Source organism: Brachyistius frenatus, unplaced genomic scaffold (assembly GCF_029030835.1).
Source record: "Brachyistius frenatus isolate BFR_SWC_R1_liver_20210118 unplaced genomic scaffold, ASM2903083v1 Contig_353, whole genome shotgun sequence".
Taxonomy (NCBI): Eukaryota; Metazoa; Chordata; class Actinopteri; family Embiotocidae; genus Brachyistius; species Brachyistius frenatus.
Genome location: NW_027210952.1, coordinates 248,370 through 274,452, shown reverse-complemented (window position 1 = coordinate 274,452; position 26,083 = coordinate 248,370). Strand labels below are relative to the sequence as shown.

The following is a 26,083-nucleotide window of genomic DNA, read 5'->3' as shown; positions in this document are numbered from 1 at the left end:
ATCTTTGGTCTCAACAGTTCAAATTCAACAGCACCTGCATGTTTTTTTCTGTTTGCAGTTTGCACTCGATGAAGCTCACTTCTGTTGTAGAAAACCAAACAGTGTTCATCACTTGTCTTTATGTTCTGTCTGTCCACATATCACATCACTTCCCTCCATCTGTAGTTCACATGCATGTGTTATGTATGTTATGTACTATGTAAGGTAGGTAGGTAGGTATTTACTTTATTAATCCCCGAGGGGAAATTTTTTACAGGATGAAGGAAGCATCACATGGAAATACTCACGTAAAGTACAAGTACCTCTAAACTGCGCAGTACTGGAGTACACATACTCAGTTACTTACCACCACTGAGTGTTTGTTTCTGTGATTTACTGTAAACTGGATGGATGATATTGTTTTATCGTCGTAATTTCGTGACTCAGTCGTTGTAATCTCAGTTGTTTCCACTAGTTGGCAGCAACGTCACAAAAAGCATCAAAGCTTCTCTTTTCCTGAGATTCACCTTCAGTCCTTTTATAACAATGCCTGAAGCTACTTTTTGTATTTGCAGTATTTCATATTATATTTTATATGTAGTTTAAATGTATAAATATCACTTTTGGAAAAATATTTTGTAAATAAATACTTCCTTTGTGTCTTTAAGTGCCGGGGCACCGAGGTGTAAGTATTTATTTCACTGTGTCTCTGACACACTTTAAATGTTTGACAACTTTTAAAGTTTGAAATTAATAAATAAAAAGATAAATACAAAAAAGATGAATACGTTTTTTTCCTATATTTTAATCACACTCCTGTTCAAGTGTCATATCGATAATGACATCGTGGGCGTGGCCTGAAATCACGCCTCGCTGCGTGTGCCTGTGGTTCCTGGTTCCTGGAAAACGCAGCGGAGTGAGCCCTCTCGCACGCGGCCCAGTCTTTGTGTCTCCGCCCCGCCTCGGTGTTTCCTCAGGTGAAGCAGCAGCAGGACGGAGGAATGTGACGGAGGCTGTCGGTGCTTCACCTCCGCGGAACCAACATGGAAACCGAACTTCTTCTTAAAAAAAAACATGTGATCTGAGCTTCAGCTGTGCGGAGGAGCGCGTCCAGGAACCAGCAGAGGATCTTTGTGACCAGTTGGAGGCGTGCAGGTGTGGCTGCTCCACCTGCGGGGCTGACTTGTGTGTCGTTGTGAGGGTGTTTTTGTGCGTCGGGACGGTTTGCGTTGTGTCGGGACTTCACGATGCCGGAGCTCATCAGCGTGACGGAGTTTATCTCGGAGACTAATGAGGACTACAAGGCTCCGACCACCTCCAGCTTCACCACCCGGATGTCCCACTGCAGGAACGCGGTGGCGGCTCTGGAGGAGGTGAGGACACACACACACACACACACACACACACACACACACACACACACACACACACACACACACACACACACACACACACACACACACACACACACACACACACTGAGGGGCCCAAACTGAGATGTGTTGAGTTGAATAAGGTGGTTAAACCGGCTTCTGCTGACCATGAAAAGGCACAAAATCCCATTATTGTTATTATTATTAATATTAGTAGTAGTAACCTATTTTCTTCAACCTGTTTTGTTGCCACTTCCTGTGATTAAAACGGGGAATTTTGGTGATTATTCAGTAAACATGTTGTAATTCCAGGTGTGTTTGTTTGGTAAACATGCAGCTGTTTGTTTAATAAATGTGCAGCTTTATTTGTTTGGTAAATGTGCAGATGTGTTTGTTTAATGAATGTGCAGCTGTGTTTTTACCCTCTCTTCCTTTTTCCAGGCAGAAACAGCAACGCGTTAGAAAGAGGAACAGAGAGACTCACTTCCTGCCGTAACAGTTGACTCTCGGCGTGTTGTAAGAGCTCAGAGCTGAACTGCCTCTTTTTGTTTTGCAACGCAGTGATGATGAGGCAGATTTGGTAACCAAAGAAGTTTTGGGAGGAAGCGGCAGCTGAAAGGTGAAAGGTCACTGGTCGAAGACATGCATAGTGAAGTTAAGAGACAGAAGTCTCACTGGTGCTGCTGGAGGTGTTTCCTGAATATTTGTTTCGGGTCACTAAAAGGTCCTTAAAGGTCCATGAAAGGTCCCGAGTCAGATCACAGGTTTTCACAGTTCACTTTTAAAATGTACTCGCGCTGAATGATTCAATAAGATGAGTGAAATCTGGACTTTTCATCATGACCTCCTCCTCCTCCTCCTCCTTTCTTCCTGTTGCATGCTGGGACGTTCCCGCCCAGCAGACCCGAGGCGACGGCGAAAGCCTCGCCCGTCTGATCAAGTCCCAACAAGACCCGTCTCACTCTGTCCCTCCTTCTGTCTCTAATGTGCGTCTCGGCTAAATCCCTCCTCTTCACCTCCTTTTGGCTTTCATCTCCCCTCCCTTTCTCTCTTTCTCCCTTTCTCTCTTTCTCTCTTTCTCTCTTTCTCTCCTCCTCTCCGATTCATTTTAAATCTGTTCTCGGACCAGTTTTCGAAGCGCTTCTTCAGCTCTGCTTCGGTCGTGTCTCGGCTCGCCCGTCATGAGACGAGTCGAAGCTGCTTTGAGTGTTTTTAAACACCAATAAATCATCAACTTCAGTCATTATTATAATAATTACAGTCAACATGAGATCAACTCCCAGTTTGGCCACACAAAAACAGTAGAAAGTATTTAAAACAAATATAGTGATGTCGTGAACGTCCAGCTGGGCTGAAGCTGTTGTGCACACGCTCGGATGTAAACGGCTCACTGAGGTCACATTTTGTCACTTTTGCACCAATAACAGCAGCCGAAGTGTTTGTGAGCGGCTCCCGTCTGCAGTGCATCATGGGAGTTCAGAGAAACCTCCCTGCTCACTGGGGTACTGAAGGAAAACTTAAAATCAGTCCGATTCTCGGGCAGCTTCTGAACCGTCCGGTTCTCTGGAGGTTTATTGTGAAAGGGCATCATGATGACGGTGGAATTATGATGTTCTCAGAAAGTCGCACGATTTTTATTTTGTAGTTTTGTGCGTCTGAAGTGTTTGTAGTCGTCGTTTGAAACACCTGCGTTCACCTGTTTCTGCCTCCTCGCAAAACCCTGCAGAGATTTAAACTTGATTTTGAACGGCAAGCCGGTCTTGTAGTTTTCAGGACTGCCGGACCGTCTGCATGTTTCCCGGTGTGAGTCACCGAGGTGGTCGGGAGAACACGTCTGTCAGGTGACCCGAGTAACCAACCTGCCGACTGTGTCAGACTGTGACTGTGACATGGGACGTCCGCTGTGCCGCGGCGTGCAGTGTGAATAGCTGATTTCCATCCCGGTAGTTTCACTTCCTGATGTGAAGATGATTCAGCATCGCAGGGTGAATCCACTCCCGTCTTCAGAAAGAAAAAAAAAATCTGCATACAGCAGAATGGAATATGATGTCAGTACACAATATAGTATTACACACACACATATATATATATATATATATATATATATATATATATATATATATATATATATATATATACTATTCACTATGGTCAATGTTAACATGCCAACATATTTCACACACAACATAGTTCCACATGTTCTCATGTCTCATGAATCTATCAACAATCAGAGGTTGAAACGAACGAACTGATTTAGACTTTTAAGGGTTTCGTTGAGACTCAGAAGGTTTCAGAGGATTTTCAGGCTTCTTTAGTGGATCTGGAAACAAAGATGGCCGATGCGTCTCCGTCTTCTATGTCGTTGTCATCTTCTTCCTCTTCCTCTTCCTCTCTCGTTGGCTCAGTCCGTGTGACGCATCTTCCACTGCAGAGGATTGTGGGTCAGAACCACCAGAGCAGCATGCAGGCTAGAAAGATACGACCGTATGTAGCCGGACATCCTGGTACTTTTGGCAGACTGCATTTCATTTTGGCACCGAGCGGCAACCAGCAGTGATGTCATCAACCAGCAGTGATGTCATCATCCATCAGTGATGTCATCAACCATCAGTGATGTCATCGTTGGTTTGTGAACGTTATGAATCCTCCAGTTCAGATTCTGTCCGTCACCATCTTTACTAGTTCGGAGCAGTTAAGAGCAGGAAGTGACCATATTTGGACGAGCTGGGGGAGGAGCCAGAGGTGGATCTGACCGATCTGATCGGAAACCTGACGATACTACGTCCCGCCCACCGATAGCTGTAACCTGACTGCACCACAGCCCTGTCAATCAAACAGACACGCCCCCAAAAACAGGTCTTCTTGAATCTTCTTTTCTAATGAATGAGGGATTATTTTCAGATGGACCTCCAGAAAACTAAGAAGAAGGAGTGACTTTAGCTAACAACACCGAGATAACTGATGGACACATTTTATTCACTTTGGATTTGATGAGAGAAGTTGAATGGGAGTCTATGGAGCCGGAGGCTTTTTGGAGCCGACCTCTAGTGGCACTCGCTGGTATTGCAGCTGAAGACACTTCTGGATCAGAACCATTTTACAGACCTGAAGCTACAAACTCTTTTATATCCAGTCTGTGGTGGAAACAAACAAAAAGAAACGACCGTGATTCAGCTTGCGAGTTTTATAATTACATTCATTCCTGCGTCCTGATTGGTCCGACTGGCAGCAGGCGAGACGGCAATCTTAGAAAACAACACAACGTTAAAAAAAAGTTAAGTCTCCTTCCTGCATGAACCGTTTCCGTCGGACACCGCCGGAGCGATCGGGTCGGACTCACCGGGCTCGGCGGGACGACGCCCACAGCTTGAACTTTGACCTTTCCCGATATGCAGATGGTGTCGACGCGGCCGATCTCCACTCGGTATTTGAACTCCAACACGTGAACTCCGTTCACGGCCACCTGAGGAAAAACAAACAAACACATGTTCAGGTGCAGAAATGATTTCCGGAGGAAGTTGGAGGTCGTTTTGTTTTCTTGATGGTAAACTCGATTCTTGATTCTTGTGATCGTTCTCACCGTCACGTTGGGGTTCCTCACCTTGAACTGGTCTTTGAGGATGAGGATGATGAGCTCGAACACGGTGCCGGCCGCGAAGGGCATCTTCTTCCAGATCTCCTCTCGGCCCCAGCGCTCCTTCTGCAGCGCGTTGCAGACGATGCAGGACTTCAGCAGCCTCGGGTTGAAGTGGAACGCCACGTCGGCCCGCGGCTTCACGCTGCTGCCGCACATAAAGTCCACCTGGAACCTGGGAGACGGCGCAGAGGGCGACAGAGCGCTCAGACCTCAACGCAGGAACGCACGGGGAAACAACAACAACAACAACAACAACAACAACAAAACGCAGTTCGAACGTCTTCCAGTCACGAACGCCTCGAAGGAATTTAACACGATGTAAAATGATCCGGATCAGATTTATCGGGTCAAAGGTCGCCGTGACCGCAACCCAGCCCATTTTCACGGTCAGATCTTCTCAGGAAGTTCTGGAGGCACAAACGTTCACTTGGACTCAGACCATGAAATGATTTGATCTCTGGTGGTCAAAAGGTCAGAGGTCACGTTCACCGTGTCCTCCATGATTTGTGAACGCGACATCTCAGGAATTTCTTGAGATCTTCTTCAAATTTGGTATTGCAGCTGAAGACACTTCTGCTTCAACCTTGGTTTCATGACTGGGAGTTGGATACTTTGTGAAAAGGCCCCGCCCCTTGTCCCGCCCACATTAAAGCTTTGTGGTGGTTTAATTAAGTTTCCAACTCAAACTGTGCACAGACGTCCCCTTCGGTAACACTTCTAGATTCCAACATTATTTATAAAAAAAATAAAAATAATTATTCATCATCATGTTTAAGTCGACTGATCGTTGCAGCTTCATTAAACGCGTATAAATATATTTGAAACACACTTTGGTACATTTTACTGCTGATGTTTCCGTGCTTTGTTCTGCAGTGTTTTGTTGCCACGGTAACCTCCGATCTGAGCGCTGACCCTTTTGTCGCCCTCAGGCGCTGGACGTGGACCGATCGGTTCTCTACAAGATAAAGAAGTCGGTGAAGGCCATCAGCACGTCCGGTCTGGGTGAGAGAGTGTTTTTATCTGCAGAAACACAAACACGTCTCACCACAAAGTCTTTCACTTCCTGTCTGTCTGCTCGGGCTCAAACCGCCTAAATAAAAGCCCAGAGTGTTTGTGTGTGTTTGTGTGTGTGTGTGTGTGTGTGTGTGTGTGTGTGTGTGTGTGTGTGTGTGTGTGTGTGTGTGTGTGTGTGTGTGTGTGTGTGTGTGTGTGTGTGTGTGTGTGTGTGTGTGTGTGTGTGTGTGTGTGTGTGTGTGTGTGTGTGTGTGTGTGTGTGTGTGTGTGTGTGTGTGAGTGTGTGTGTGTGTGTGTGTGTGTGTGTGTGTGTGTGTGTGTGTGTGTGTGTGTGTGTGCGTGCATGTGTGTGTCTGCGGCCCGTTTTGTTGTTGGTTCAGATCGGTGGGTTTTGCGTTCAGGCTGTCGAGTCTCACCTCCAAAGCATTCCTGTCATACTGCTTCCTGTCCCAGCATGCCGAGGGAGAGACGCCCACCTGCACTTCTGGTCTGTCTGTAAACTGACTCATGAGAGGAGGCCGACTGAGCGCGCTCAGAACAAACACAGAATATTCAGTTTATGGCGGACGGTGACAGGAAGTCCTCGACTTTTTTAATGTACCTGTCGGTGGACACCAACACAAACGTTTGATCCACTTCGGCCGATGACTCTTCAGAACTGGAAGATTTCCTGGCGAAGAATCTGCTACGTGTAGATCAATAAATAAAGGCAATAAATAATTTCTGAAGATACGTTTTCAGCTGAGATTGAAAATAACATCGGACACAAAGATATTTCTCAAGCCTTCCTTCATTTTAACTGCAGCTCAATCATTATTAACTATAAAGTAATTATTGGTTTTTCATTTAATCCGATTTATTTATTATTTAGTCCTTATTTTTATTCAAGTGTAATTTAGTATTATTATTACTATTATTTGTTATGATTAATCTAGTTGTTTTTTTTAACCATTATTATTGTTGTTTATTTTATTGTATATTTATTCACTATAATTTCTTTATTTTATTTATATAATGTTCCTTTTCTTCCAGTTGATTGTTGTTGTCTTGTTACGTATTATTTATTTAGGTATTTTCAATATTATTTATTATGATTCACTTTGTTTTATTTGTATTTACATAAATAACATGAATTCTCTACTTCAGTTTTTTCCTCGGGTTGATCGGTCGATCGGTTGTTTTCTGATCCGATCGACCTGAAAATGAATTTATACAAAAATCAAGATTCCAGAATAACAAATCTTACCGATGGATTTGTGTCGCAGCTCACGTGGACAACGAGGATCAGTACATCCAGGCGGTGGAGAAGTTCGGGGACAACTGCGAGAGCCGGGAGGACGCCGAGGTCGGCTGCGCCTTCCTCAAGTTCGCCGTCTTCACCAAAGAGCTGACGTCGCTCTTCAAAAACCTGGTGAGGAAACTCTTCAGTAAACCCTGTCAGACTCGGAGGATATTAAAACACGCATTTATACGTTTGACTTTTGTCTTGTTTGCAGCTGCAGAACATGAACAACATCATCACGTTCCCGCTGGACAGCCTGCTGAAGGGAGACCTGAAGGGCGTCAAAGGGGTTCGTGTGTTTTCAATTTCTTTAATTCTTTTCTTTACTGATTTCCAAGAAAACTCAACATTTCCATTGCAGAATAGTTTGGTTGTAACTCGACCTCCCAAAGGTCCTTCAATATTAAGTACGATTATAGACTAGATGTAAAACCGGTTGTCGTTAAAGTGTAATACCACTGAGGGCCACTAGGGGCTTCAATAGACTCCCATTCAAAAAGCATCAAGTTCTCTCCTGAAACACAAAGTGAGTAAATTGTTAGATAAACTCCTTCTCATCAGTCTGGAAATAATTAATCATTCATTAGATATTAGGCCTCAAACACAGATATGTTTGGAGGGCGGGGCTGCTTTGATTGACAGGCCTGTCGTGCAGTCAGGTGTCCGTTGTAGGTGGGCGGGGCCTAGTGTCCTTAGATCCGCCCCCTCGCTTCTCCTGAGCTCGACCAAATATGGGCACTTTTTCCAGCACGCTTGCTTTATTAAACAGTTGTTTACACACACACACACACACACACACACACACACACACACACACACACACACACACACACACACACACACACACACACACACACACACACACACACACACACACACACACACACATATATGTTATCTTCTTGAAATATTTCCAGGGAGACTCACCGGTCAAAGTCCTCTGTGTGTGTGTGTGTGTGTGTGTGTGTGTGTGTGTGTGTGTGTGTGTGTGTGTGTGTGTGTGTGTGTGTGCGTGTGTGTGTGTGTGTGTGTGCGTGTGTGTGTGTGTGTGTGTGTGTGTGTGTGTGTGTGCGTGTGCATGTGTGTCACTGCTTCTGCAGGATCTGAAGAAGCCGTTCGATAAAGCCTGGAAGGATTACGAGACGAAGCTGTAAGAAAAACAAAACACAGTAATGTCTGCAACACTTATGATCCTTTAAATATGAAAACAGAAAAACGTTTTAATAAAGTTAAATAATTATCAATTGTTGTTTTTTGTAACTTACCAGGAGAAAGAAGCTGTTTTATAATTTGCGATAACAGATCAATTCAAACGATCGTCGCTTCCGTACTTCTCTCGGAGACTCAGTTTGTCGCGTTTGGGAGGAAATGCCGTCAGAAATCGTTCGTACTTAAGACGCCCGGCGCCGTAAGAACTGCAGACGGGACGACATTTCAACTCGACCTTTGACCCCTGCAGAGCGAAGATCGAGAAGGAGAAGAGGGAGCACGCCAAGCAGCACGGGATGATTCGCACGGAGTTCAGCGGCGGAGAAATCGCCGAGGAGATGGAGAAGGAGAGACGACTCTTCCAGCTGCAGATGTGTGAGGTGAGGTCAGAGGTCAGAGGTCAGAGGTCGCGTTCGTGTGGCTGCAGTTTGAAATACAGTTTGAACGGAAAACTGTTATTCATCTCACAACATTTCATTTCCTTTATTTGTCTTGTCAATCAAGACAAACGAGGCGGGGCCAGTGATGTGATTGGATGGTGACTCATTCAAAACCGCTGCAGTGAGCTGTGTTATTTTGAAAGGAAGCAGGAAGTCAGATTTTATTGGACGAGTTCCTGTTTCTTTGTATTTCTTAATGTCCTTATTTATTCGACTCACAGCTGATTGGTCGTCTTCTCTCCGCAGTATCTGCTGAAAGTGAACGAGATCAAGGTGAAGAAAGGTGTCGACTTCCTCCAGAACCTAATCAAGTATTTCCACGCTCAGTGCAAGTACGTCGCCCAAAACCCCAAAATAAAAGTCCTTTATTATCCAATAACTCCACGTAAAAAACAAGAAAACGTTTCAATTTAAAGTTTAATTTTGTAATCATGTAATCGTCAGCCAATTTAACAGCAACGACGACTTGACGACGATCATTTTGGTTGTTTGCTGATTTATTTTTGAGGAAAAACTTTTCCCATTAAAGTGTTTTTTTAAATTTTTTATTATTTTTGTAGTTTTTTTCAGGACGGACTGAAAGCTGTGGAGAGTCTGAAACCGTCGGTGGAGAAGCTGGCGACCGACCTGACCGCGGTGAGGACGCGTCGTCTGAACGATCACAGTCAGAAAAACAAACGTTGAAAAAACGGCCGTAAACTTTAAATCCACCTGTTGGTCTTCAGATTAAACAGACTCAGGACGGAGAGAGGAAGCAGCTGACTCAGCTCCGAGACGTCCTGAAGGCGTCGCTGCAGTCGGAGCACAAAGAGGTGATCGGCGCGCGTTCGCTTCCTGTTTGTTCGCGGGACGTGTCCGGGAGGTTTTCAGGTGTTGACGCTCACGTGTGAATTGAATTTACCTTCAGGACTCTCAGGCGAAGCAGAACGCAGGTTACAGCCTCCATCAGCTGCAGGGAAACAAAGCTCACGGCACCGAACGCTCCGGAGTCCTTTACAAGAGAAGTGAGGGGTGAGTGAACTCCCACAATCCTTCGGGAGAGAACGGAGAATCTGCTGACGCGTACACTTCTTGTTTTATTTAGATTTGATCTTTACTGTTAAAAAAGCTTCATCTTCTTTTTTTTTACTCTGAATTTCCTGAACAATATTTTAGTCGCGTTTTCGTCTTCAACATTTTGTGTTAAATTCTTTATATCCGTCAAACGTTTGACATCTGTCGCTATATTTGTCCACGGTTGCCATGGTTACATGTGTCATTCTGTCGGACTTCGCATTTAAAACGTCTTTAACGTGAAATCCACGCGTCTCTGCCTCAGGCTGAGGAAGGTGTGGCAGAAGAGGAAGTGCTCGGTGAGGAACGGCTTCCTGACCATCTGCCACGGCACGGTAAGACGCCACATCCTCTTCACCCGTTGGCCCTCCTGCATGACGAGCCCCCCCCCCACCCCCCCACCCCTCCCCACCTGCACGTCCAACCAAGACGCCTCCTCATGGGTTGATCATCTGCATCAGCTTTTTTCTCCTTTTTAATTTTTTTGTAATCTAGCTTCTTATTTTTTCCTTTTTTCTTCCTTCTGTTTTTGTTTTTTTTGTTTTGTTATTTTGAAGTTTGTACGCGAAGAGTCAAACGGCCAAGCAGGACAGAGGAAGCGAAAGAGGAGGAGAAGGAAGAGCATAAGGAAAAGGATGACAGAGAGAAGGGTGGGAAGAGGACGAGTTTGGACTCAAATCTGACTCTCATTAGATCAGAAGGGTTGTTTTGGGAGGAGGGTCGTCGAGGCAGCTTTAAATCTCTCTGAGCTTTCAAACCTTTCGTCTCTACTTCAGCTTTCAGAATCTAAAGGATCTTTTTGCTTGTAATTTGTTTTGTTTTCACTATATGGAGCAGGAAAGTCCAAATTTCCGAGTTATGTTTTAGTAGCTGCTGCTAACAGGACTTTAATTGTGATGCTGATCAAAGGTAAAGCCTTATGGTAATTTAGCTCCGGATGCTATTTTAATAAACTATACTTATGGTTCATCATCTGGGGAACACGAACTTCTGTACCAAATATACCTGAAATCCAGCATCAGTACTGTGGTTGCATTCCGTTTCAAAAAACAGGTGTCCTCTCACCTTTCTCCCTGCTCGTTGTCTCGCAGGCGAACAGACCTCCGGCCAAACTCAACCTGCTCACCTGCCAGGTGAAGAGGAATCCCGACGAGAAGAAGAGCTTCGACCTGTTCTCACGTACGCTGCAGACTCGTCCTGCTCGCATGTCGAAATACAACGAGCCCTGCACGCTTTTATCTGATCTGCTTCCTGTCTGTGTCCTCCCCCTCCCCCGCTCCCTCAGACGACCGAACCTATCACTTCCAGGCGGAGGACGAGGCAGAGTGTCAGGTGTAAGTAGCAGCAGGTGTCCCCTCAGCCGCTCACTTGTTGGTGTAACAGTTTGTCCTCTGATGGTTGGTGTGTCCTCTGATGGTTGGTGTGTCCTTGGGCGGTTGGTGTGTCCTCTGATGGTTGGTGTGTCCTCTGATGGTTGGTGTGTTGGTGTGTCCTTGGGCGGTTGGTGTGTCCTCTGATGGTTGGTGTGTCCTCTGATGGTTGGTGTGTCCTCTGATGGGTGATGTGTCCTTGGACGGTTGGCGTGTGTCCTTGGACGGTTGGTGTGTGTCCTTGGACGGTTGGCGTGTGTCCTTGGACGGTTGGCATGTGTCCTTGGACGGTTGGCGTGTCCTTGGACGGTTGGCGTGTCCTTGGACGGTTGGCGTGTGTCCTTGGACGGTAGGCGTGTCCTTGGACGGTTGGTGTGTTGGCGTGAGCTCTCATAGTCGGTGTCTTTCAGCTGGGTGTCGGTGCTGCAGAACAGTAAAGAGGAGGCGCTGAACAAGGCGTTCAAAGGCGACCAGGACGAAGGAGAGAACAACATCGTCCAGGAGCTGACCAAAGCCATCGTAGGAGAGGTGAAGAGGATGAGCGGCAACGACGGCTGCTGCGACTGTGGAGCGGCAGGTCAGCGTTACTACTGCTAGTACCGCAGTTACACCGATTCCACAACTTCAACTGTTGCTAATGCTGCACCTGAAACTACCACTGGTACTACTGCTTGTACTACTCCCACCGGTACTACTGCTTGTACTACTCCCACCGGTACTACTGCTTGTACTACTCCCACCGGTACTACTGCTTGTACTACTCCCACTGGTACTACTGCTTGTACTATTCCCACTGGTACTACTGCTTGTACTACTCCCGCCGGTACTCCTGCTTGTACTACCCCTACCGGTACTACTACTTGTACTACTCCCACCGGTACTACTGCTTGTACTATTCCTACCGGTACTACTGCTTGTACTACTCCCACTGGTACTACTGCTTATACTACTCCCACTGGTACTACTGCTTGTACTATTCCTACCGGTACTACTGCTTGTACTACTCCCACCGGTACTACTGCTTGTACTACTCCCACCGGTACTACTGCTTGTACTACTCCCACTGGTACTACTGCTTGTACTACTCCCACTGGTACTACTGCTTGTACTATTCCCACCGGTACTACCGCTTGTACTACTCCCGCCGGTATTCCTGCTTGTACTACTCCTACCGGTACTACTACTTGTACTACTCCCACCGGTACTACTGCTTGTACTATTCCTACCGGTACTACTGCTTGTACTACTCCCACTGGTACTACTGCTTGTACTACTCCCACTGGTACTACTGCTTGTACTACTCCCACTGGTACTACTGCTTGTACTATTCCTACCGGTACTACTGCTTGTACTACTCCCACTGGTACTACTGCTTGTACTATTCCTACCGGTACTACTGCTTGTACTATTACCACTGGTCGCAAACTTTTGAATAACTTTTAGCAACTTTTGAATTCTACATCCGATCCATTGAAAGGTCCGACCCGACTGACCCGATCCATTAGAGGCCTTGGCAACCTCATTTGCTCGGTCAGCTTCTTGCAGCCGGTGATCCATTAATAATGTGATACTTTCCCACCAATCAGGTCCCACCTGGCTGTCCACGAACCTCGGGGTGCTGATCTGCATCGAGTGTTCTGGGATCCACAGGGAGATGGGGGTCCACTACTCCAGGATCCAGAGTCTGGACCTGGACGTCCTGGGAACCTCTGAGCTGCTGGTGAGTCCCCTTCACTGTCCCCAGAGGAGTCACGTAAATCAGAGCGTCGAGGCAGTTCAGACTGGTTTTTTTTTGTCTGCAGCTCTGTCGTGTTGGACGGCGTTAAATGTCCAAACAGGCTTTCGCCACTCGAAGCAGGAAACGGGAAGATGTGTTTGCTTCTTCTTTGTGCTGTTGTTGTGTTTTAGTTGGCAAAGAACGTCGGCAACGCCAGCTTCAACGAGATCATGGAGGCGGACCTGGCGGCGCAAAACGTCACCAAACCGGATCCGAGCAGCGACATGTAGGTGGTTTTCAGAGACACGATGCGAAGGCAGGCGGGATTGAGAGGATGTGTTAGGAACTCGATGTCTCTGTCTTCCAGGCAGATGAGGAAGGACTACATCACGGCCAAGTACACGGAGAAGCGTTTCGCCCGGCGACGGTGCGCCGACGCCGCGTCCAGACTGCAGGTTCTGTACGAGGCCGTCAGAAGCAGAGACATCCTGTCTCTCATCCAGGTGTACGCGGAGGGGGTGGACCTGATGGAGACCAGCCTGCAGCCCAACGAACACGTACGAGCGCACATTACTAACCCGAAGGTGCATCAGTAAGTTCCAAGACTGCTCCTGTTGCTTGTGAGCAGGCGTGTTGTCGTGTTGCCACGGCGCCACAGTTCAGGTGGTTTGCAGTGATTTTGGGCGGGCGACTGTTTTTCCCATCAGACACCTCAAAACCTCGGTGTTGGCAATCTGACAACCAGCTAATAAAGCTAACGAACAGCTAATTTTGCTTTAAAAAAAAAAAAAAAACTCTTAATAGCTAAACTCAAGTTAACAAACCGCCGACAACGCTAGCAAACAGTTGGCAAAGCTGACGAGCCTAAAATTCGTACGCAACACGAGCAGTCTCGGAGACTTTCTGCTCGTATTTGTGGTCTTCTGACTGACGATTTCCAACCACAAATGTTCGGCCTATGTACCTTCGCCCGCTTCGGACCGTTCGGTGATGCTTCCATGGACTTCCCTCGATGCATTGTTTTGTTCATTGTTTTTTATCAGGAACCTGGAGAGACGGTGCTCCACCTGGCGGTCCGAATGGTCGACAGAAACTCGCTCCACATCGTCGACTTCCTGGCCCAGAACAGGTAACGGCTGAACATCGTCCCCGTCTCCATACGGGCCCGTCCGTCCTCGCATGTGTCGTAATGAGCGGGCGTGTGTTTCAGTGGTAACCTGGACAAGCAGACGGCCGGAGGAAGCACGGCGCTGCATTACTGCTGCCTGACGGACAACAGCGAGTGTCTCAAACTGCTGCTGAGAGGAAAAGCTTCAGTGTCCAACAGTAAGAGCAGGAGAATTTAAACATCCGCTAACACCGTCAGGGTGGAGACGGCGTTTTACGGAGTAGATTCCGGTTTCCTGATGTAGACGTGATGAATACTTTTAATTTAAATGACCGAACTCCATTCAAATATCTGCGAATTTAACACCAGTTAGCTGCAGGGGAACACTGATAATGATCAGCGATGTATTTCCTTAGCTAAGATGAATCTCCACCAAACTCCATTCAAATATCAGTCAGTTTTACACACAAAGCTCTGATATATATTATAATCCTGTGGGTGCCTCTAAAACAAACTTAATTTACTTACACACCAAAAAAATCAATAGTTTTATTGCATCTGTAATATTGATACTTTTTCTGCTCCTGAATCATTAATATGGTCAATTTAAAGATTAGAAGAGATCTGGACGTGCAGTTTTAGTCGTTTCTCAAAATGTCTCCCGTTTCCATTTGTCCCCACAGCAAACGAAGCGGGAGAGACGGCGTTGGACATCGCGAAACGTCTGCGACACACTGAGTGTGAAGAACTGGTGAGACTTTTAACGTGTAGGCCAGTTTACGGAAAATAAACTCTGAGCTCTCTGTTCTCTCGTTAGCACTGAAGCTACTGTCGGTTTTTGGATTTCACGTTTTATACATGCAGCAAAAGATAAATTAAAAATATGAAGTCCTGTTTCTCTAAAGTAAAATAAGCTAAAGCTAGGCTAGGCTACGTTAAGTCAAAACTAGCACTGTGCTGTTTATCAACCAGTCAACCAGAATGACACCAAAACTTTTAGCAGTAAAGTAAAAAAACAAAAAACATTTAAACTGACTAATTTAACCAAAGCTATGATAAACAAAGCTACGCTAGGCTAAGCTAAGTCAGTTATTGTCTCATCGTCGGCGTGTCTGTGCAGGAAAAGTCTGGTAACGCATCTCGCCGTTGTGTTCCAGCTGACTCAGGCTCAGACGGGGAAGTTCAATGTCCACGTTCACGTCGAGTACGAGTGGCGTCTCCAAAACGAGGACCTGGACGAGAGCGAGGACGAGATGGAGGACAAGGTGTGTGTGGGGCTGGTTTCGTGCGACGAAGACGTCCTCTGTTAAGCTCCGCCCCCCGGCGTTCCTGATGTACCCGTGTGGTTTTTTCCTGTGCAGCCCATCCCGAACCGGCGGGAGGAGCGCCCGGTCAGCTGCTTCGTGCCCGGCAGCGCCCTCATGCAGCCCAACCTGGCGGCGCTGGCCCGGGACGCCGCCTTCCTGGCGCGGGACAAACAGAGGCCTCCGATCCCCAGCTCCATGATCACCAACGAGACCTACGGCACCATGCTGGACCTGAACCTGCCGACGCCGGGGCCAACGCCCCCGCTGCCCCCCAGAGTGCCAAACAGAGGTCAGAGGTCATCGGGGAGGCGTTTTGTCGTGTACATTTTAAAATGAAGGGTGTGGCAGCTTTTAACTGTGATTGAGGAACTTAAACTCGGCCGTGTTGCGTGTCCCTGCAGGATTAGGTCACAGTAAAACCGCTGCCATGGAAACAGTGGGACGACAGCGTTCGTCCTCCGACCCCCCCAACCCTCAAACCCCCGAGAGGAACTCCTCCATATACGGTGAGTGTCACTTCCTGTCAGCTCCAAGCTGCCACGACGAAGTAAAACAGCTAACACCGTTATGAGGAGACAAACTCTCTCTGTCTTCTGTTGTTTCGTCTCTTTGTGGTTTGTTTTGTGTCTTTGTTGTTTTGTCTCTTTGTCGTAGAATTATTTTCTCGTCTCTTGCTCCCCCAGTGCTCCCAGTGGCTCCTCCTCCTCCTCCTCCCGTCAACAAGAGGTCCAGCATGTTAGAGACCAAGTCAGCCAAGAACACCCCCCTCCCTCCTCTGCCTCCCCTACCATCGGGACTCCCCTCTGCCCCCCTAGTACCTCCAGTCCCACCAGCACCCTCCATCCCACCAGCACCCCACTACAAAGCTCCGCCCCTCCCTCCACCCGTGCCCAGCCACCAGAGCAGCAGACCACCGGGACCCAAGTCCCCCAAGTCTCCCACTGTGTAGGTACCGGATGTACTGGTCAGAACTGGTCAGAACTGGTCAGAACTGGTCAGAACTGGTCGGTACCTGCTCTGTATTGGTCAGATTTGATTCTGTTTGGAATAACTCCAACTGGACCTTTTTGACTTTATTCATTCTGATTTCAGATCAGTGAAACGTCCTCCTCAGAGACCTCCGGTCAGAATGGCATCTATGGACAAACGAGGTACACACACACACACACACACACACACACACACACACACACACACACACACACACACACGCGTTGACTTTAATGAGAGTAAAAAAGAGAAACGACTGCCGTGGTGAGCATGAAAACATTATTTCTGTCGAGCTCGACGGCGATCGGTCCTTTAAGTCACCGCGTCGTAAACAAATCACTTTTTTTTTCTTTTTTTTTTTTTTTTTTTTTTCCATCATCCTGAAGTTCTTGTTCTCCGTTGCAGGTTGTCACTCCAGATCCCCTCAAAGTCCAAATCCTCCAACACCCAAACCCAGAACCACCTTCTCCGTAAGTCTTTAAGCAGCCCGGTCCGGCTGTCTTCTCTTTCTCCTAATGCAGCTTGGTTCAACCTTTAATCAGGGAGGCTGTAGCTCAGTCGCTAGAGTGGGTTGCACACTCATCGAAGGTTGGTGGTTCAATCCCAGCTCCTCCTGTCCACATGCCTAAGTGTCCTTGAGCAAGACACTGAACCCTAAAATTGCTCCCGATGGTGAACCATCAGTGTGTTGTAAGTCGCTTTGGATAAAAGCGTCAGCTAAATGTAATGTAATGTAATCAGTATAACTCGTGTGTGCAGAAGCAGAGGCCTCAGAGGGTGAGGGCCATCTACAACTGTACGGCTGATAATCCAGACGAGCTGACGTTCCGCGAGGGGGAGGTGATCGTGGTGGAGAGGGACGAGGACAGCGACTGGTCGGTGAGTGAAGGAAAACCTCCCGACACAGGAAAAACACCTCTCTGCATCTGATGGGGGCAGTAAACAGGTGGTTGCTAAGTTGTTGCTAGGGTGCAGTTTGTCAGGTTTTACTGTCTTCTGCGTTTCAGGTCGGCTACATCGAAGCAGAGCCGAGCAGAAAGGGAGCGTTTCCCATCACCTTCGTTCACTTCCCTACAGAGTGACCGGACTCGACTGGACTTCATCCAGCGCCGTCCGTCCTGTTCTGCAGCAGCAAGTCGGTGCGAGCGCTGTAAAACATGCAGGACAAAGATGTCCTGGCGTCTCCGGGGAGACTCCAGCCCGACCTGAGAACCCGACATCCAAACGAAGCCGAAACAAAACACGGAAGTTTGTTCCACCGAGTCCAACTTTTCCTTCCTGATCTTTAAACATCGAGGACGTGAGCGCTGAACCCTGCAGGACGCTTCCTCACATGTTCAAACTCAAGAGAACTCTTTTTCTAAATGTTAGCGGAGATCTCCATGTTTCCAAACATACAAATGTTAGAAATGTTCTTAAAAATTATGCAGCAGACGATGAAATTAAATGAATCAGAATATTTCTCCTCAATAAAGAGTAAGAACGGCGCGATACACAATATGCAGCAGATATTTGGCCAAAAGTATGTGGACATGTGGAGCTCCAGGTCCTCTGCAGGCGGATAGTGAAGGTTCAAGCTTTCAGGCTCGACGCAAACTATTGCATTTTTATGTCTTTACCAAAGAAATCACACCAAACAAACACATTTATAATTCACAACAAACTGAAGAACCAAATTGTCACCTCGTCGAAATATATTCATTTTCCTTTACAGTCAACAACCAGGGGACTTTAATAGCTTGTCGTTAGCGTCTTTCTATAACTTCACACGCATAGTTAGACATATTTCTTCGGCAGAGTATTTTTGATATATAATAAAATAGATGACCAAAAGGTTGGATAGCTGAAAATATAAATATGTGGCCGTGTGTTGACTTTGAAGCTGAAAGTCGCAGAGAGAACGAAAACCTTCCACTTCCAATAAATGCAAAATCTTAAATGTCCAACAAATACAGTGATATTTTTACACAACAGCTTTATTGCGTGTTTGTTTCCGGTCCCGTAAAGAAATGCATTTCCCAGTTTTTCTGTGGAAGAACTTGACCTCAACAGGCGTCCGACACCTTTCGGGAAGAACGGTTGGATTTGTTCAACTTCCGCTGGAAAGAGTGAAACCAGGAGAGTGGAGGCCGTCCACATATTTTTGGCCGTCTAGATTATATTGTGAAACAGTCAGAGACTAATAGAAATGACGTCTGCTGCTGAATAATACTGTTTCTGATTCTAAAAGGTCTCCGGACGAACGTCTGAGTCCAGTTTTTAATGGATGGAAATTATTCTTATTATTGTGACATGTTGTCTGAAGGGTTGCAGGGAAATTGTAGGTGTGAGGTTTCATTTGCAATCAAAGTATGAATGTCCCATTAAATTTGACTATCCTCACTTTACCAAAAGAAAGAAAAACACCTCGAATAGTTTGTCTGTTTTTTTGGGGGTTTTTTTATGTTGCTCTTCACATTTTTGACCTTTCTTTCCATTTCTCTGCATTTTCTTTCCTTACTTTTTTTTTTTTTTTTACCTTTCCACCCTGAATATTTTCCTGCATTTTTAAAAAAAAATTTTATTTCACTCTATTAATTCCCAAGGGGAAATGTCTTCACTACAGCAGGGGGGCTCTCAGGGGGGAGATGCTGCAGCAGGCTGCCACTAGTGCGGCGCCAGGTAACCTGACCTGAGGTGCATGTTTTTGGATGATCGGAGAACCCGGAGAGAACCCACTAATTTTTCTCCCTCCGTTCTTCACTTCTTACAATGTGGCTGCAAAATTGTTGGTCTTGACAATTTTAAAACTGTTTTCCCAGTTTATCAGATATTAGAAAAGCACGTTTCAGCATTTCTCACATTCTCTTACCCCAAAATTAGTTGTTGTAATTTAAAAACATACATAAAACAATAGAAATAAAACAAATAAAAATAATCAATGCAAGTGACACAAAATGCTAAATAAAAGTGTGACAATTAAGTTTGAGTTTTTTAAAATGATGTAGTTAAAATTAGAACGCTATTAATGTTAAGATTAATAACTATTATTAGATTAGAGAATTTTCTTCATGTAAGTATTGTTTTTAGGGTCCAAGCACCAATGGTGAGAAAGCCCTATTGTTCTTCAAGGAATTATTATTCTGCATTATTGTTATTCTTCATAAACAACTGTGTTTTTGGAGGTTTGATCATATTCAAAAACTCGTTTGTTGGTGCACACGTCTCTCCCGGCGGAAAATGTCGTATTTTTGCGGAGTCGTCAAAAAGTGACCCAAAAATGACTTTCAGGTGACTTTTTGCTGCAGTTTTTTTTTTCATAATTTGGATGATTTTGTCTGACCGACTTGAAATTTAGTCTGTGTCCTCTTAACATGTTTGGAATTAAAAGTTATCAATATAATTTATTTTCGTCGATCGGTGTGCCCGTGGCGTGGCGGTCAAAAAGTGACCCAAAGGTCATGCGATGCCACGTTCAAAAAATGACCTGCATTTTCAAAGTCAAAAATGACACCATTTTTTTTTCTAAGTCATGACAAAGGGGGGGATCGAACCCCAAAACTTCTGGCTGAGCGGCAGCAGTGCTAACTACTGTCACCAGTCTTCACAGGTGATGGTCTGCATTGTGACAAATATTTTGGCTCACTACAACCTATAACTCCACCGTCCACAAATATTTATTCAAATGCAACCAAAATTGCCACAGACATTAAAATACATTTTAATATGTTGAAAAAAATTATTGTGCAGCATATAAATAAAAAATACATTTGTATTTGTAATTAAAATTATACTATAAAACTGAATTAAAAAAATTAAACATAATTATTTATTGTTTGTATACATTTCTGATGAGAGGTGGAACCAACGGTACGACATGTCGTGCTGCACGGGGAGTTTTCAGCAGGCACCGGAAGTGACGCATAGCAAAAACCTGTGGCTACACGCGAAGCGGCTAACCAACGGAGTTATGAATCAGTATCCTTGTTTGTTTGTTTGATTGTTTGTCCGGTTTATCGAAGTAAACATGGCAGCTAAACGGAAGCCGGATGTTGTGACGGTTCCTGCGGAGGAGAGCGACCAGCTGCTCATCCGCCCGCTGTGAGTTTAAACACGAACTTTTAGCTGCTTTTATCCGCGAGCTGCTCCCATAACGGACTCCATTCACAAACACACGGTTTTTAGTTGCGCGCTCTTATGAACGAGCGCAAACGCACAATTAAATACGCAGTTTCACGGTTATTTGAAGCGGAAGCGACTTTCCAAATCGGCACCAAAAAGCGCGTATTTAAGAATGTTTTAAACGTTTAAAGTACATGTGGCTTTCAAAGGCGTCGATATACAATTGTAAATCTCATAAGTCACGTGACCCACTCTGCCAGGTTCCTCTAATGTCCAAAGATTTTAAAATTGTGTAATTTTTGTCTGGAGTTTGGTGTGAATCTGGTTGGAAACTTGTTCCGGCAGCTACAGTTGTTATTATTATAGTTGGACACGGAAGTAATGGTTTTCTGTGTGTGTGTGTGTGTGTGTGTGTGTGTGTGTGTGTGTGTGTGTGTGTGTGAGCAGTGGTGCCGGTCAGGAGGTGGGACGATCCTGCATCATCCTGGAGTTCAAGGGACGAAAGATCATGGTAACGCCACCTTTGTGTCGTTCAACACATCAGCCGTAAACATTGAAGCTCAGTGTATAAAGTGTGTGTGTGTGTGTGTGTGTGTGTGTGTGTGTGTGTGTGTGTGTGTGTGTTTCTCGTGGTTAGTTGGACTGTGGGATCCATCCTGGTCTGGAGGGGATGGACGCTCTGCCGTACATCGACCTGATTGATCCGGCTGAGGTCGACCTGCTGCTCATCAGCCAGTAAGTTCAGACACTCGGTCACTGATTTCCTGCAGTGATGATGATGATGATGATGATAATAAATAAATAAGACAATGCGATGCAGAAGTTCATTATGAGCCTCCTCCACCAGCTTCCACTTGGACCACTGTGGAGCGCTGCCCTGGTTCCTGCAGAAGACCAGCTTTAAAGGACGGACCTTCATGACACACGCCACCAAGGCCATCTACCGCTGGCTGCTGTCCGACTACGTCAAAGTCAGGTAGGGCTACGTCCGAGTCAGTAGGACTACGTCCGAGTCAGGTAGGGCTACGTCCAAGTCAGTAGGACTACGTCCGAGTCAGGTAGGGCTACGTCCAAGTCAGTAGGACTACGTCCGAGTCAGGTAGGACTACGTCCGAGTCAGGTAGGGCTACGTCCGAGTCAGGTAGGGCTACGTCCAAGTCAGTAGGACTACGTCCGAGTTCGTCCTGTGTGTACGTCCCTCGCTGTGTATTTCAGTGTGTGTTGTGTGTTGCAGCAACATCTCGGCGGACGACATGCTGTACACGGAGACGGACCTGGAGGACAGCATGGAGAAGATCGAGACCATCAACTTCCACGAGGTGAAGGAGGTGGCCGGCATCAAGTTCTGGTGCTACCACGCCGGACACGTCCTCGGAGCCGCCATGTTCATGATCGAGATCGCCGGCGTGAAGGTCCGTCGGTCCGACCGGCCGCTCCGGTTCCTCCTCACAGTTACCGACGACTCTAAAACAGGAAAGTGTGACGTTTCCGTTGACTGCGTCTTTCTTATTATTCGTGCAGTTGCTGTACACGGGCGACTTCTCCCGTCAGGAGGACCGACATCTGATGGCGGCCGAGATCCCCAGCGTGAAACCGGACATCCTCATCACCGTGAGTTCATCCGCGCTTTTCAGACACAATCAGAACGACTCCAAACGGACTTCGGAAACAAACCAGGCTCCATTTTGTGTCCGCCAGGAGTCGACGTACGGGACGCACATCCACGAGAAGCGAGAGGAGAGAGAGGCTCGCTTCTGTAACACCGTCCACGACATCGTGAACCGGGAGGGCCGCTGCCTGATCCCCGTCTTCGCGCTGGGACGAGCCCAAGAGCTGCTGCTCATCCTCGGTGAGGATTCAACGACAAAGTGTTTTCCGCATTTTGAAGCCGTGAATGAGTTTGACAGAGAAGCTGAGACGGACGAAGGTCGTTTTTGCGATGACGATAATGTTTGAAACTTAAAAAGAAATAAGAACAAAAACATTGTTCACGTCGGTCCTTCAGAGTCGTTTCACGTCGGATTTAACGTTGGAGACGCAGACGGCGTATAAACGTGTTCGCAGGTCTGACAAGTGAGGCCGATGTAAAAGTGCCTTTAAGTGTAATACCACCGAGGGCCAGTAGGGGCTCCAAAAACCCTCCGTCTCCAATAGACTCCCATTGAAAAAGCATCAAGTCAGTAAATGATTAAGTGATTATGGGTTCATTAGATAAACTCCTTCTGATCAGTGTTCTGGACAAGAATCGCGTCATTAATTAGAAATTAGACCTAAAGAAAAAAAACGGTAGATTTTGTGGGCGTGTCTTCTTGATTGACAGGCCAGTGGTGGCCAGGTTTCTGCTATCGGTGGGCGGGGCATAGCAAATGTGGCTCCAAAATAACAAGATGTCCTCTTCACGCTAATTCACAAACACCCCCCCCCCACCTCCTCCCCCCGCTCGTCTTTAGAAACCTTTACGAAGTGTGTTCTCCGTGTGTGTGCGTTTGTACCAGACGAGTACTGGCAGAACCACCCGGAGCTCCACGACATCCCCATCTACTACGCCTCCTCCCTGGCCAGGAAGTGCATGGCCGTCTACCAAACCTACATCAACGCCATGAACGACAAGATCCGGAAGGCCATCAACATCAACAACCCCTTCGTCTTCAAGCACATCAGCAACCTCAAGGTCGGTGAGCGCCCTCTGCAGGCCGCCCCTGGTTAGACACCTCGGTATGTTGTTGTTTTAATGACCCCGGTGTCCCTGCGCCGTCAGAGCATGGACCACTTCGACGACATCGGCCCCAGCGTGGTGATGGCGTCTCCGGGTATGATGCAGAGCGGCCTGTCCAGAGAGCTGTTCGAGAGCTGGTGCACCGACAAGAGGAACGGAGTCATCATCGCCGGGTACTGCGTGGAGGGAACGCTCGCCAAGGTGAGCGCCAAACGCCACGGCAAAAAAACCTTCTCCGTCTTTTACCCGCCTAGGTCACAATGTGAACTACAACAGCGCCCCCTTCAGGTCACTCTGTGAAAACCGTGTTTGTTCCAGCACATCATGACGGAGCCCGACGAGATAAACACCATGTCGGGTCAGAAGCTTCCTCTGAAGATGTCGGTGGACTACATCTCGTTCTCCGCTCACACCGACTACCAGCAGACCAGCGAGTTCATCAGAGCCCTCAAACCTCCTCACGTGGTAATCACATGACCGACACACACACACACACACACACACACACACACACACACACACACACACACACACATCCGTACGATGAACAGATGATAACTGATCACTGAGTCTGTCTGAGATGAACCGCTGAGGTTCAAACACTGACTGGATGTACTGATGTTCGTGCGGTCCTGCGTCTGCAGATTCTGGTCCACGGCGAGCAGAACGAGATGGCCCGTCTGAAGGCGGCTCTGATCCGCGAGTACGAAGACAACGACGAGGTTCACATCGAAGTCCACAACCCGAGAAACACCGAGGCCGTCACGCTCAACTTCAGAGGAGAGAAGCTGGCGAAGGTTCGTACGAGTCCGCGCAAAGACAAAAAAAACCTCACCTGTGTTTTTAGTCTGACGGCCGCCAGTAACTCCCAGCATGCTTTGCTGCAGGTGATGGGCACCCTGGCCGACAGGAAGTGCATTCAGGGTCAGAGGGTCTCCGGGATCCTCGTCAAAAGAGACTTCAACTATCACATCCTGACGCCCTCCGACCTCTCCGGTCAGTTACTGTGTGTGTGTGTGTGTGTGTGTGTGTGTGTGTGTGTGTGTGTGTGTGTGTGTGTGTGTGTGTGTGTGTGTGTGTGTGTGTGTGTGTGTGTGTGTGTGTGTGTGTATTAGTGTGTTATTTAATTAACAGACAGACACTCCTGACTGGGTTTTTTTTCCTACGTTTTGTTGTCCCTGAACGCATCCCCGTGTGTTGTGTTCAGGTTCCTGACTGTTTCCTCCTCTTGTTTGTTCAGACTACACAGATCTGTGTATGGGCACCGTGACGCAGGCTCAGGTCATCCCGTACACCGGACCGATCTCCCTGCTGGTCAGCCAGCTGCGAAGCCTCGCAGGTAAGAAACCACCTGAACTCACCTGGACTCACCTGGATTCTGTATAATTCATGTGTGTGTGTGTGTGTGTGTGTGTGTGTGTGTGTGTGTGTGTGTGTGTTTCCAGGCGACGTGGAGCAGGTGGAGGGAAGCGACAAGATCACAGTGAAGATCTTTAAGAACATCACGCTGGTTCATGAAGCTGGAACCGTGCAGCTGGAGGTCAGACACCATCGTGATTTATTGATTCATTTTATTGATTCGTTTTAATGATTGGTTTTGCGCTGCAACGATACATCAATCAGCTGATCGAGAGAAAAATGTATTTGACGATGACTCACTTTTGGTTTTTAGTGGATCGCCAACCCGCTCAACGACATGTACGCCGACGCCGTCACCACGGTGGTCCTGGAGGTCCAGTCTAACCCCAACGCCCAGAAGCGTCAGTAAACGCAGCACGACAGCCTGCAGTGAGACGTTCACTGACCAGATAGCTTGTAAACCTCTGTATGTTTGTTGGTTTCAGTCATGGAGAGCCGGAGGGAACCCTTCGACATGGAGGTGTTTATCGAGCGGCTGGAACTCATGCTGCAGTGAGTGCATCACACACACACACACACACACACACACACACACACACACACACACACACACACACACACACACACAACATGTTTGAAGTATTTCTGCAGAGATTTTCAAAATAAAAGTCATCGCCAGAGAATAACGTGTGGTCTGTCGTGTTGCAGCGACATGTTCGGGGAGGACTGCGTGAATTTCAAAGACGATAAAAACCTGAGCGTGACGGTGGACGGCGCCACGGCGTTCGTCGACCCGGAGACCCGGGTGAGTACAACAAGTGGGCGGAGTCAGACTTCCTGAATGTGACGAAACCACGTTGGATTAAACGATCGGAGCGCTTATTTCGCCGAAATTGTATTTTAACAACATTAACGTTGGAATAATTTTCAGTATTTCGTGATGAAGATCAGCTCTTCACGTCTGTAAACGACACGTTATAAAGTGTGTGTGCGTGTGCGTGCGCGCGTGTGTTGCTCTGCAGTCGGTGACGTGTGTGGAGGACGAGTCGCTGAGGGAGATGGTTGAGGTCGCCATCCATCGGCTCTACGACGCCCTCAGCCCGACCTTCTGACTGACCACGCCCACTGTGATCTCACAGTGGAGTGGGGGGGGCCAGAGGGGACGGGACGGGGCGTCGGCCTAGTGTCAGACACACCTGTCCACCGGCTGAGGAGGTTTATTTCAGAGACTGTGATTCCTGAGGTGACGCTTTTCTACTGATTTACTATGAAACCGTTGTCACGGCAACGTGATGAATATTTTTTTTTATGTTGGAAATAAACAGTTTGTCGAGATTTGACGTCACTCCTGTCTTCTGCGTTTTATCATCTACCTCCTGATTCGAACATCAATCAGGTTTATTCTGAATCCTCCCACGTCGTCGTTAC

The 26,083-nt window shown here is 47.1% G+C and overlaps 3 protein-coding genes across 3 annotated transcripts; 2 read left to right on the top strand and 1 right to left on the bottom strand.

The window, feature by feature from the left end:
- The first annotated feature begins 786 nt into the window (after window positions 1-786).
- asap2b (ArfGAP with SH3 domain, ankyrin repeat and PH domain 2b) lies at window positions 787-18,120 on the top strand. The gene is made up of 28 exons (XM_069723944.1): window positions 787-1,352; window positions 5,919-5,991; window positions 7,269-7,414; window positions 7,500-7,574; window positions 8,386-8,435; window positions 8,745-8,874; window positions 9,181-9,266; window positions 9,495-9,570; window positions 9,660-9,746; window positions 9,842-9,945; window positions 10,253-10,322; window positions 11,079-11,166; window positions 11,273-11,321; window positions 11,768-11,934; window positions 12,944-13,077; window positions 13,266-13,360; window positions 13,442-13,631; window positions 14,118-14,203; window positions 14,285-14,400; window positions 14,866-14,933; window positions 15,340-15,447; window positions 15,544-15,778; window positions 15,891-15,995; window positions 16,173-16,434; window positions 16,582-16,640; window positions 16,885-16,949; window positions 17,239-17,358; window positions 17,487-18,120. The coding sequence occupies exons 1-28, from the start codon at window positions 1,227-1,229 to the stop codon at window positions 17,559-17,561; spliced, it is 3,045 nt and encodes a 1,014-aa protein (XP_069580045.1). The 5' UTR covers window positions 787-1,226; the 3' UTR covers window positions 17,562-18,120.
- LOC138636100 (galectin-8-like) lies at window positions 4,471-5,183 on the bottom strand. Its single transcript, XM_069723945.1, has 3 exons — window positions 4,954-5,183; window positions 4,693-4,815; window positions 4,471-4,597 (listed from the first exon to the last, which is right to left on the bottom strand). Exons 1-3 carry the CDS (start codon window positions 5,143-5,145, stop codon window positions 4,523-4,525), a joined length of 390 nt encoding a protein of 129 aa, XP_069580046.1. The 5' UTR covers window positions 5,146-5,183; the 3' UTR covers window positions 4,471-4,522.
- A 2,255-nt stretch (window positions 18,121-20,375) lies between the features above and the next one.
- Window positions 20,376-26,000, top strand: LOC138636103 (cleavage and polyadenylation specificity factor subunit 3-like). Its single transcript, XM_069723947.1, has 18 exons — window positions 20,376-20,559; window positions 21,028-21,091; window positions 21,218-21,315; window positions 21,428-21,556; window positions 21,815-21,992; window positions 22,102-22,191; window positions 22,279-22,429; window positions 23,076-23,251; window positions 23,339-23,497; window positions 23,615-23,761; window positions 23,941-24,093; window positions 24,184-24,292; window positions 24,537-24,635; window positions 24,742-24,836; window positions 24,969-25,056; window positions 25,141-25,207; window positions 25,364-25,460; window positions 25,678-26,000. The coding sequence occupies exons 1-18, from the start codon at window positions 20,486-20,488 to the stop codon at window positions 25,765-25,767; spliced, it is 2,064 nt and encodes a 687-aa protein (XP_069580048.1). The 5' UTR covers window positions 20,376-20,485; the 3' UTR covers window positions 25,768-26,000.
- Window positions 26,001-26,083: the final 83 nt, after the last annotated feature.

What these genes read in the sequence shown, in the direction of transcription:
- LOC138636100 (XM_069723945.1), bottom strand. Translation starts at nt 5,145, where the DNA reads ATGTGCGGCAGCAGCGTGAAGCCGCGGGCCGACGTGGCGTTCCACTTC. An exon ending in TCCTCAAAGACCAGTTCAAG is followed by an intron (nt 4,816 to 4,953) that starts GTGAGGAACCCC and finishes GTTTTTCCTCAG; the next exon opens with GTGGCCGTGAACGGAGTTCA. An exon ending in GCGTCGTCCCGCCGAGCCCG is followed by an intron (nt 4,598 to 4,692) that starts GTGAGTCCGACC and finishes TTGTTTTCTAAG; the next exon opens with ATTGCCGTCTCGCCTGCTGC.
- LOC138636103 (XM_069723947.1), top strand. Translation starts at nt 20,486, where the DNA reads ATGGCAGCTAAACGGAAGCCGGATGTTGTGACGGTTCCTGCGGAGGAG. An exon ending in TGGAGGGAACGCTCGCCAAG is followed by an intron (nt 23,498 to 23,614) that starts GTGAGCGCCAAA and finishes TGTTTGTTCCAG; the next exon opens with CACATCATGACGGAGCCCGA. An exon ending in CCCTCAAACCTCCTCACGTG is followed by an intron (nt 23,762 to 23,940) that starts GTAATCACATGA and finishes CTGCGTCTGCAG; the next exon opens with ATTCTGGTCCACGGCGAGCA.
- asap2b (XM_069723944.1), top strand. Translation starts at nt 1,227, where the DNA reads ATGCCGGAGCTCATCAGCGTGACGGAGTTTATCTCGGAGACTAATGAG. An exon ending in CATCAGCACGTCCGGTCTGG is followed by an intron (nt 5,992 to 7,268) that starts GTGAGAGAGTGT and finishes TTTGTGTCGCAG; the next exon opens with CTCACGTGGACAACGAGGAT. An exon ending in GACTTCCTGGCCCAGAACAG is followed by an intron (nt 14,204 to 14,284) that starts GTAACGGCTGAA and finishes CGTGTGTTTCAG; the next exon opens with TGGTAACCTGGACAAGCAGA.